The following is a 12,178-nucleotide window of genomic DNA, read 5'->3' on the forward strand; positions in this document are numbered from 1 at the left end:
TATAACCAGGGACCTCCAACAACCATTTCTGCCCCTCTTCTATCCAAGTTTCCGTGATGGCCACCACATCGTAGTCCCAAGTACCGATCCATGCCTTAAGTTCACCCACCTTATTCCTGATGCTTCTTGCGTTGAAGTATACACACTTCAACCCATCTCCATGCCTGCAAGTACTCTCCTTTGTCAGTGTTCCCTTCCCCACTGCCTCATTACACGCTTTGGCGTCCTGAATATCGGCTACCTTAGTTGCTGGACTACAAATCCGGTTCCCATTCCCCTGCCAAATTAGTTTAAACCCTCCCGAAGAGTACTAGAAAACCTCCCACCCAGGATATTGGTGCCCCTCTGGTTCAGATGCAACCCGTCCTGCTTGTACAGGTCCCACCTTCCCCAGAATGCGCTCCAATTATCCAAATACCTGAAGCCCTCCCTCCTACACCATTCCTGCAGCCACATGTTCAACTGCACTCTCTCCCTATTCCTAGCCTCGCTATCACGTGGCACCAGCAACAAACCAGAGATGACAACTCTGTCTGTCCTGGCTTTTAACTTCCAGCCTAACTCCCTAAACTTGTTTATTACCTCCACACCCCTCAGTTGGAAAAAAAAATTTTGGTACTCTTAAAAAAAAATTAAAAACCCATAAAAATGGTTCGAAGGCCTTGTGAATTGATCTTGATGTCTGTTACCATGTACAGAAAGTTCTAAACTTGGGACCCCCCCCAAAAAAATAAAACAAACGCTGACAAAATGGGCGTAAACAAATTTTAATGCATCTTCTTTTAATCTGTGCTTTTAAAATCTTGAACATAATGTGACAGTTACTAATAAATACATCGAATCTAACTCCATCCCATTCCAGTTCAGACAAATCCCACTCAGACTCTCATCCCAATTCACTTCAATCTTCTCACAGGTAACAGACAACATCAACTCGAGAGTTTGCAATCACTCCTTGCAGGCTTTGTTTTTTTTATTAACTATTTTATTTTTTTAAGAAGTTAAGGCACTCAGACCCAGGTGTTGAGGGATTGCTAGGCACCAAACGAGGTAAATATCTTTGCTTAATTATTCTAAAGTGGGAGAAAAACAAGCTGCAGATTTAATTGCTGCCAAGGTGGTTCAGTCAGCTGTCAGTGATGACTTGTCCGTAAGAAATGGTGCGGGTCCGGCAGCACGATGGCGCAGTGGGTTAGCCCTGCTGCCTCACAGCGCTGAGGTCCCAGGTTCGATCCCGGCTCTGGGTCACTGTCTGTGTGGAGTTTGCACATTCTCCCCGTGTTTGCGTAGCTTTCGCTCCCACAACCCAAAGATGTGCAGAGCAGGTGGATTGGCCATGCTAAATTGTCCCTTAATTTGGAAAAATGAATTGGGTAGTCTAATTTTTAATTTAATTTCCCAATTCGTTTTTGTTTTCCAATTAAGGGGCAATTTAGCGTGGCCAATCCACCTACCCTGCACATCTTTGGGGTGCGGGGCAAAACCCACGCAGACACGGGGAGAATGTGCAAACTCCACACGGACAGTGACCCAGGGCCGGGATTCGAACCCGGGTCCTCAGCGCCGCAGTCCCAGTGCTAACCACTGCACCACGTGCCGCCCAATTACAAACATTTTAATATAAAAGCAAAAGAACTTCCGCTGCTGGAAATCTGAAATAAAAACTGAAAATGCTGGGAATACTCAAAAGATCAGGCAGCCTCTGTGGAGCGAGGTGGAGCTATAATAGTAATAATCTTTATTGTCGCAAGTAGGCTTACATTTACACTGCAATGAAGTTACTATGAAAAGCCCCTAGTCGCCACATTCTGGCACCTGTTCGGGTACACAGAGGGTGAATTTACAATATCCAAATTGCCAAACAGCACGTCTTTCAGGAATTGTGGGAGGAAACCGGAGCTCCCGGAGGAAACCCACGCAGACACGGGGGGAACGTGCAGACTCCGCACAGACAGCGACCCAAGCCGGGAATCGAACCTGCTAATATTTCAGATTAAGCACCTCCTTCTGCTGCTCCGACCAACAGGTCAATGACGTGAAATGTTGAGTCCGTTTCTCTCTCCACCGCTGCCAACAAACCTGCCGAGTCTTTCCGGAATTTTCTGTGTTGATTGCCGAGGTTTCATTGCTTGTTTCAAATGTCAAGTGTAAGGTTGCGATGGTTTACGATCCATTACCGAGAGGGCGGGGGGTCACGCCATCCGAACCCGCTGGAGAGTCAGAGGCATGTCCGGGGTGGGACGTGGCTGCCGCCACTGAGACATTCAGCCGGGTGAGGAAGCTGTGAGCCTTCCCACTGTGGGTCTGGTTTTTCTGTCCTATCTCCTCGAGTGTGTTTGTGAAATATAGAAAACTTGGGTGGGATTTTCAGCCTGATATTGGGGCAGGAACAGAGACAGACAGGCCACATAATTTCACAATGCACGTTTTATACGTCTGGTTTGCCTGAGAGTAGGTATGGCTGTCGTTTCTACGTTTTATTCACTGTGCATTAAAATCTCTACTCCACGCATCAACCCTGGCTTCCAGCATGTTCTAGTTGGTTTACTTTTCTCTGAGTGCACACCCAGGTTTAACTAATCAAATATGGTGAGCCTCAATGGTGAACAGATTCACATAATCAAACACGGAGCAATCAAACACCGGCTGGTGTGCAAATTATCCAGCACCATCCTGACTCTGAGGCACCGCCCCCCCACACACACACACCACACACACAGACCTGCTGACCGGGGATAAGGGCGGGGAGAGTGGGGTTCAGGGTTGAGCTCAGCAGCTGTGGTCATTCTTTATTTCAAATATTTAAACGTTGCTGAGAAGGCTCCTCGAGATGGAGGTGCCTTTTCTCTCTCGTTGCATGGCAAGCTCACCTCGTGGCCCTCCAGCTTCAAGAGCCCGTGTGCCATTCTAATTGGACAGTCGGCCTGCTCTCTGGCCAATGAATGGCCAGTCCAGGCAGGATGGATGTCAGGTGCCTCCTCTGTTGGGGCCGCCTTCCACATTTGACCCAATGTTGGGCGACATGTTCAAGGCCGAGATGGACAGATTTTTAATCAGTCAGGGAATCGAGGGTTATGGGGATAAGGTGGGGAAGTTGGGTTGAGGATTATCATTTCAGATCAGTCACGATCTCATTCAATGGCGGAGCCAGACTCGAAGGGCCGAATGGCCTACTCCTATATCCTATTGCCCCAACCCAAAGCAGAAACTCCTGCCCCCTGCGTCTCAATTAAATTCCGTCACATAAACTAGGAGAAATCTTCTTTAGGATTTTCTTTTGGTTTCTCCGGCTTCCTTTGCTTCTGGGTCCCGTCAGGATTCAATTCCCCGGGATCCGACACTCTCCAGAACAGGTGAGGCCCCGACAAGCGTGCCAATCAACCAAGTGAGGCATCACATTCTCAAACTGATTCCCCGCCCCACACACATTTTCCTTCGGGGTAACAACTTTGCGTGGGAATCCTGACTGACTTACATCTCGTCCACTCCCGCGCTGACCACAAAGAGTTGGCGTGCAGAATCGCAGCTCTTTTGTTGCTGCAGCTACTCAGGCTGGAGATCAACGGCGGCGGTTTCCTGTGACTCGCACCTCACCGGGCAGTTTATCTGCCTGTCCAAGTGTCGGTCGGCCCACATTGGGACCAGTTGATGCTGTGGACAATGGATTGTAAAGCCCCAGGTGTCCTTCTGCTGAGCTGTACTTGGCTGGCACCAGGAACAGTAATTATTCTCCCTGCTTCGAACGAGGAGTGTGAGACTGCAGCCAGGGGCAGATTCGGATAATGAGGTAACTCATCACTTGAATCTCTTTTACCTTCTGTTTTACTCAGGCAGCACCTTCCAAGCCCACGATCTCTACCATTTAGGGCAGCAGACGCATGGGAACACCACCACCTGCAGGATTCCCTCCAATGCGCTCACTATCCTGGCTTGGAAAGTTATTGGTTGTTTCTTCACTGTCACTGGGTCGAAATGCTGAACTACCTCCCTAACAGCACGGTGGGTGTACCTACAGCACGTGGACTGCAGCAGTTCAAGAAGTCAGCTCACCGCCACCTTCTCAAGGGGTATTTAGGGATGGGCAATAAATGCTGGTCGAGCCAGCAATTCCCACATGGTGAGAATGTTTGAAAAATGGTTTTGAAGCAAATGATTCTGCCAGTGACGGTTAGAGATGGGAAACAGATTCCCTGTGTGGAGTATCCTTGACTCTTCGCAGAGGATCTATAACATTAGCACAATTCGTTCACAGAGCACAGGGGGATTTACCCAATGAGACGCCGCGCTACCCTCGACTGGCCACAAGTCTGTGTTACGCAAAGTAAAGTGCCACGACCACGTATATCACCCACCCAATCGAGACAAAAACACCAAAGAATAGGCTGAACAACACCAGCACTCGTGTCTTCCTCGAGGTGCTCTCCGCGTGAATGTGGTCTCCTCTCTGAATCGCCATCCGGGTCTGCAAGAGGAAAGGCAGAGAGACGTCAGGCACAGGCCGGTCATGACAAAGGCAAAACTATCATCAACAGCAAACCAACCGGTGACTGGAATACTTTGGCTGGGGTAAAGACTGAGACCGTCGGAAATTTTAAGGGAGCAATTAATTATTTTGGGCCAGTTCCAGTCCCCGGTTCAGAGTTTGTTTTAATCCAGTTGCTGTTCCTGAGCTAACTCGGGTCAGAATCTCCTGCAGTGAGTATTCGGAGGTAGGGGCGGAGGGTATGAATTTCTGACGGGGACCAATGGTCTTGCCAGTCTTCAGCTGGAAGGAGTTGTACCTCATTCAAGACTGTACCTGCTGTCATGGTACACTCTCCATTGTCTAATTTCACGCGCCGTCGGGAACTCGGCCCATCGGGGTCGGAGCATCGTGGGTGGGCCGTCTGATGAAACACTAACGGCGTTGCAACTGTGCGCACTGCGCGCCCGATGACGCCAATTTGGAGGGGGCGGGGCATCACAAACCAGCATCAAACTGGCGCCTGCCCCGATCCCAGCGTCGGAAACCATTCTCCGCCCGATCGCCGATCCCGATTCCGGTGTCGGGCTACGGAGAATTCCGCCCCAAATCTATTGGCATTGTCTAAAATTTCATAGAATCATTTGCCTATAGAAACAGGTGGAGACCATTCAAGCCTGTTCTGCCATTCATTTGTGACCGAACTTCATTTGTCCCATACCCCTCAATTCCTTTGGTTAACTAAAAATCAATCAATCAATAAATCCAATTACATTGAAAAAAGTAGGCGTTGGAAATAGTCCCAATCGCTCCTACCTCATGTGAGAAAATGATGGCCACAATTCCTGAGAGCAGACAACAGAACACCGTGACTAGAACGGATTCAACCATGTAGTCCTTAGGCAGTTGCCTCTGTTCATGTTGCACTCCAGGTAACGGATAATTATACTGTAAAGGGGGTAGATAAAAAATAAACATCAATTGTGGCATTTACCGCCCCCCCCCCCCCCCCCCCCCCCGCTATCTCTGTAACCTTCTCCAACTCCACAACCCTCTCAGATCGCTAGGCTCCACCAATTCCGACACCTGATGCAACCCCGATTTTAATTGCTCTGCCTTTGGCGGCTGTTCCTGCAGTCTCCGAGGCTCCAAACTCTGGAATACCCTCCCTAAAACTCTCCCTCTCTCTGTCATCCTTTCAGTCACTCCTTAAAACTTATTCTTTCACAAGCCTGTTGGCCATTTGTTGAAATATCTCCGATTGTAGCTGAGGCAGGTTTTTCTTTGTTTGGTAAATCTCCTGTGCAGCACCTTAGGACATTTTCATAGAATCCCAGAAAGAGGCCATTCTGCCCATCGAGTCTGCACCGACCCTCCGAAAGAGCACTTTACCCAGGCCCACTCCCCCACCTTATCCCCATAACCCCACATAACGTTTGGACACTAACCTATACATCTTTGGACTGTGGGAGGAAACCAGAGCACCCGGAGGAAACCCACACAGACGCAGGGAGAACGTGCAAATTCCACAGTCACCCAAGGTTGGAATTGAACCCGGGTCCCTGACGCTGTGAGGCAGCAGTGCTAACTAGAGTATAGAGGCAGCTTTACTCTGTATCTAACCCCGTGCTGCACCTGTCCTGGGAGTGTTTGATGGGGACAGTGTAGAGGGAGCTTTACTCTGTATCTAACCCCATGCTGTACCTGTCCTGGGAGTGTTTGATGGGGACAGTGTAGAGGGAGCTTTACTCTGTGTCTAACCCCGTGCTGTACCTGTCCTGGGAGTGTTTGATGGGGACAGTGTAGAGGGAGCTTTACTCTGAATCTAACCCCGTGCTGTACCTGTCCTGGGAGTGTTTGATGGGGACAGTGTAGAGGGAGCTTTACTCTGTATCTAACCCCGTGCGTATGTGGTGCTATGTATTAGGGGTAATACGGTACACCATGAATGCCGAGGAGCTATTGGAGGATAGATGCTGGGTCCCGGTTGGATCTGCCGCCTACTGGGCTCCACCCAGATAGGCGGGGTATAAGAACCTGGTTTACTCCCCGCAGCTTAATTCTGTGACTGAGCTGCTGGGGAACAAGTCTGCTCAATAAAGCCTCGATTGAAGTTCTCTACGTCTCGCCTCGTGTGTGATCGATGGTGCTACACTGTACCTGTCCTGGGAGTGTTTGATGGGGACTGTGTAGAGAGCGCTTTACTCTGTATCTAACCCTGTGCTGTACCTGTCCTGGGAGTGTTTGATGGAGAGTGTATAGAGGGAGCTTTACTCTGTATCTAACCCCGTGCTGTACCTGTCCTGGGAGTGTTTGATGGGGACAGTGTAGAGGGAGCTTTACTCTGTATCTAACCCCGTGCTGTACCTGTCCTGGGAGTGTTTGATGGGGGACAGTGTAGAGGGAGCTTTACTCTGTATCTAACCCCGTGCTGTACCTGTCCTGGGAGTGTTTGATGGGGACAGTGTAGAGGGAGCTTTACTCTGTATCTAACCCCGTGCTGTACCTGTCCTGGGAGTGTTTGATGGGGACAGTGTAGAGGGAGCTTTACTCTGTATCTAACCCCATGCTGTACCTGTCCTGGGAGTGTTTGATGGGGACAGTGTAGAGGGGGCTTTACTCTGTATCTAACCCCGTGCTGTACCTGTCCTGGGAGGGTTTGATGGGGACAGTGTAGAGGGAGCTTTACTCTGTATCTAACCCCGTGCTGTACCTGTCCTGGGAGTGTTTGATGGGGACAGTCTAGAGGGAGCTTTACTCTGTATCTAACCCTGTGCTGTACCTGTCCTGGGAGTGTTTGATGGGGACAGTGTAGAGGGAGCTTTACTCTGTATCTAACCCTGTGCTGTACCTGTCCTGGGAGTGTTTGATGGGGACAGTGTAGAGAGAGCTTTACTCTGTATCTAACCCCGTGTTGTACCTGTCCTGGGAGGGTTTGATGGGGACAGTGTAGAGGGAGATTTGCTCTGTATCTAACTCCGTGCTGTACCTGCCCTGGGAGTGTTTGATGGGGACAGTGTAGAGGGAGCTTTACTCTGTATCTAACCCCGTGCTGTACCTGTCCTGGGAGTGTTTGATGGGGACAGTGTAGAGGGAGCTTTACTCTGTATCTAACCCCGTGCTGTACCTGTCCTGGGAATGTTTGGGGACAGCGTAGAGGGAGCTTTACTCTGTATCTAACCCCGTGCTGCACCTGTCCTGGGAGTGTTTGATGGGGACAGTGTAGAGGGAACTTTACTCTGTATCTAACCCCGTGCTGTACCTGTCCTGGGAGTGTTTGATGGGGACAGTGTAGAGGGAGATTTACTCTGTATCTAACTCTGTGCTGTACCTGTCCTAGGAGTGTTTGATGGGGACAGTGTAGAGGGAGCTTTACTCTGTATCTAACCCCGTGCTGTACCTGCCCTGGGAGTGTTTGATGGGGACAGTGCAGAGGGATCTTTACTCTGTATCTAACCCCATGCTGTACCTGTCCTGGGAGTGTTTGATGGGGACAGTGTAGAGGGAGCTTTACTCTGTGTCTAACCCCGTGCTGTACCTGTCCTGGGAGTGTTTGATGGGGACAGTGTAGAGGGAGATTTACTCTGCATCAAACCCCGTGCTGTACCTGTCCTGGGAGTGTTTGATGGGGACAGTGTAGAGGGAGCGTTACTCTGTATCTAACCCCGTGCTGTACCTGTCCTGGGAGTGTTTGATGGGGACAGTGTAGAGGGAGCGTTACTCTGTATCTAACCCCGTGCTGTACCTGTCCTGGGAGTGTTTGATGGGGACAGTGCAGAGGGAGCTTTACTCTGTATCTAACCCCGTGCTGTACCTGCCCTGGGAGTGTTTGATGGAGAGTGTATAGAGGGAGCTTTACTCTGTGTCTAACTCCGTGCTGTACCTGTCCTGGGAGTGTTTGATGGGGACAGTGTAGAGGGAGCTTTACTCTGTATCTAACCCCGTGCTGTACCTGTCCTGGGAGTGTTTGATGGGGACAGTGTAGGAGGGTTTACTCTGTATCTAACCGCGTGCTGCCTACGTGCAACATTAAATGTGCTGCATAAATGCAAACTATTGTTATGTATTGTGGTCGGCTGCCAAATTGGAACTTCATCCCTTGTAAAGCACTGGTTGAAGGTTTGAACGGAACAATAACGGAACAAGGGGATCAGGGTTTAGGGGAGGAGGCAGGAGAATGGTTGAATGGCGGAGCAGACTCGATGGGCCGAGTGGTCTAATTCTGCTCCTGTGTCTTATGGTCTTAATACGTTGACTGTGCAACTTAATTAGATTAGTGTCAAGCTCACGTATATTCCTGTGATGCCCTTTCTCTTATCAGACAAGTCACTCGGTACCAGTGCATGAATACATCAGGCATAGAGTATAAGAACAAGGTGGCACTTTGGCACAGTGGTTAGCACTGTTGCTTCACAGCGCCAGGGACCCGGGTTTGATTCCCGGCTTGGGTCACTGTCTGTGCGGAGTCTGCACATCCTCCCCGTGACTGCGTGGGTTTTCTCCGGGTGCTCTGGTTTCCTCCCACAGTCCAAAGATGAGCAGGTTAGGTGGATTGGCCATGATAAAATGCCCTTTAGTGTCCAAAACGTTAAGTGGGGTTATTGGGTTGCGGGAATAGGGTGGGTGCTGTTTCAGAGGGTGGTGCAGACTCGATGGGGAATGGCCTCCTCCTGCATTGTTGGGCGTCTATGAGTCTATGTTGAGTTTGTACAAGACATTAGGTGATTTGTACATTCTGAATTCTCCCTCTGTGTACCCAAACAGGCGCCGGAATGTGGCGACTAGGGGCTTTTCACAGTGACTTCATTGCAGTGTTAATGTAAGCCGACTTGTGACAGTAATGAAGATTATATTTATTGCGTCCAGTTCTGGGGGCTGCACTTTAGGGAGGATCTGAAGGCATTGGAGACGTTGCTGATAAATTCACAAGAATGGTTCCAGGGATGAGCACCTTCAATTATGAAGATGGATTTCAGAAGGTCCGGACTGTTTCCTTGGAGAAGAGCAGGCTGGGAGGAGATTTGATCGAAATGTTCAAACTCATGAACAGAGCAGAGAAGGAGAAAAGGACCGCGAACGAGAGGGCATGGGTTTAAGGTAATTAGTAAAAGGTGCAAAAACAGCACAAGGATAAAGGTTTTCATGCATCAAGTGGTTAGGATCTGGCAGGTGCTGCCTGAGAGCGTGATGGGACTGTTAACACACACGGGCGAATGTGCAGGGGTACTGGGAGGAGGTGAGGGAATGGCAGGAAGTGAGTTGCTCATTCGGAGCGTCAGTGCAGACACGATGGGCTGAATGGCCTCCTTCTGCATTGATACATTTCTGTGATTCTGTGATTGGAAATGGGAAATTTGTGAGCACGTCCTGTTCATGAAGCCCTGTTTTCTCCTCTGTATTCCCGCCTGAGATCGGGAGAGATGGATAGATCATTGCCTTTGTGTCTGCCACAAAGAAAGACTTGCATTTTCATAGCACCTTTCACATCCACCCGACATCTTAAAGCGCTTTACAACTAATAAAGCACTTTTAGAAATGTAGTCGCTGCTGGAACTTAGGGAATGATCAGTAGCCAAGTTGAACACAGCAAGATCCAACAAACAGAAATGTGGTCTGACCTGATAATCTGTTTCTGTGATGTTGATTGAGGGACACATATTGAGCAAAGAGTGGAGACCTCCCCTGGTTCTCCTCAAAATGGTGCAATCGGATCTCAGGTACATGGGCCAGCTTGGTTTAACATCTCATCGGAAAATCAGCAGCCACGCAGTGCTGCACTCCCTCAGTACTGACACTCTGACAGCGCGGCACTCCCTCAGTACTGACCCTCTGACAGTGCTGCACTCCCTCAGTACTGACCCTCTGTCAGTGCTGCACTCCCTCAGTACTGACCCTCTATCAGTGCTGCACTCCCTCAGTACTGACCCTCTGACAGTGCGGCACTCCCTCAGTACTGACCCTCTGACAGTGCTACACTCCCTCAGCACTGACCCTCTGACAGTGCGGTACTCCCTCAGTACTGACCCTCTGACAGTGCTGCACTCCCTCATTACTGACCCTCTGACAGTGCAGCACTCCCTCAGTACTGACCCTCTGACAGTGCGGAACTCCCTCAGTACTGACCCTCTGACAGTGCAGCACTCCTCAGTACTGACCCTCTGACAGTGCAGCACTCCCTCAGTACTGACCCTCTGACAGTGCGACACTCCCTCAGTACTGATCCTCTGACAGTGCAGTAGTCCCTCAGTACTGACCTTCTGACAATGCGGCACTCCCTCAGTACTGACCCTCTGACAGTGCTGCACTCCCTCGGGACTGACCCTCTGACAGTGCAGCACTCCCTCAGTACTGACCCTCTGACAGTGCGACACTCCCTCAGTACTGACCCTCTGACAGTGCTGCACTCCCTCAGTACTGACCATCTGACAGTGCGGCACTCCCTCAGTACTGACCCTCTGACAGTGCGGCACTCCTTCAGTACTGACCCTGTGACAGTGCGGCACTCCCTCAGTACTGACCCTCTGACAGTGCAGCACTCCCTCAGTACTGACCCTCTGACAGTGCAGCACTCCCTCAGTACTGACCCTCTGACAGTGCAGCACTCCTCAGTACTGACCCTCTGACAGTGCAGCACTCCCTCAGTGCTGACCCTCTGACAGTGCGACACTCCCTCAGTACTGACCCTCTGACGGTGCGGCAGTCCCTCAGTACTGACCCTCTGACAATGCGGCACTCCCTCAGTACTGTCTCTCTGACAGTGCTGCACTCCCTCGGGACTGACCCTCTGACAGTGCAGCACTCCCTCAGTACTGACACTCTGACAGTGCAGCACTCCCTCAGTACTGACCCTCTGACGGTGCGGAACTCCCTCACTACTGACCCTCTGACAGTGCAGCACTCCTCAGTACTGACCCACTGACAGTGCAGCACTCCCTCAGTGCTGACCCTCTGACAGTGCAACACTCCCTCAGTACTGATCCTCTGACAGTGCAGCAGTCCCTCAGTACTGACCCTCTGACAGTGCTGCACTCCCTCAGCACTGTCTCTCTGACAGTGCTGCACTCCCTCAGTACTGACCCTCTGACAGTGCAGCATTATCTCAGTACTGATCCTCTGACAGTGCAGCACGCCCTCAGTACTGACCCTCTGACGGTGCGGCACTCCCTCAGTACTGACCATCTGACGGTGCGGCACTCCCTCAGTACTGACCCTCTGACAGTGCTGCACTCCCTCAGTACTGACCCTCTGACTGCAGCATTATCTCAGTATGGATCCTCTGACAGTGCAGCACTCCCTCAGTACTGACCCTCTGACAGTGCAGCATTCCCTCAGTACTGACCCTCTGACAATGCGGCACTCTCTCAGTACTGACCCTCTGACAGTGCAGCACTCCCTCAGTACTGACCCTCTGACAGTGCAGCACTCCCTCAGTACTGACCCTCTGACAGTGCGGCACTCCCTCAGTACTGACCCTCTGACAGTGCGGCACTCCCTCAGTACTGACCCTCTGACAGTGCTGCACTCCCTCAGTACTGACCCTCTGACAGTGCGGCACTCCCTCAGTACTGACCCTCTGACAGTGCGGCACTCCTTCAGTACTGACCCTCTGACAGTGCGGCACTCCCTCAGTACTGACCCTCTGACAGTGCGGCACTCCCTCAGTACTGACCCTCTGACAGTGCGGCACTCCCTCAGTACTGACCCTCTGACAGTGCG

At 50.8% G+C, this 12,178-nt stretch overlaps 1 protein-coding gene across 2 annotated transcripts in view; it reads right to left on the reverse strand.

Moving 5' to 3' along the window:
- Positions 1-751: 751 nt before the first annotated feature.
- LOC140399295 (proline rich transmembrane protein 1B) overlaps positions 752-12,178 on the reverse strand; it is a 39,819-nt gene continuing 28,392 nt past the window's right edge. The window contains exons 3-4 of one of the 2 annotated variants that reach the window (XM_072488788.1): positions 5,279-5,410; positions 752-4,462 (exon numbers count right to left, since the gene is read on the reverse strand). In XM_072488788.1, the coding sequence (XP_072344889.1) occupies positions 4,313-4,462; positions 5,279-5,410 (282 nt within the window). In that variant the 3' untranslated portion in view covers positions 752-4,312. The remainder of the gene's footprint in view (positions 4,463-5,278; positions 5,411-12,178) is intronic. The other variant, XM_072488789.1, reaches the window with a different exon arrangement.

Source organism: Scyliorhinus torazame, chromosome 22 (genome assembly GCF_047496885.1).
Source record: "Scyliorhinus torazame isolate Kashiwa2021f chromosome 22, sScyTor2.1, whole genome shotgun sequence".
Classification (NCBI taxonomy): domain Eukaryota; kingdom Metazoa; phylum Chordata; class Chondrichthyes; order Carcharhiniformes; family Scyliorhinidae; genus Scyliorhinus; species Scyliorhinus torazame.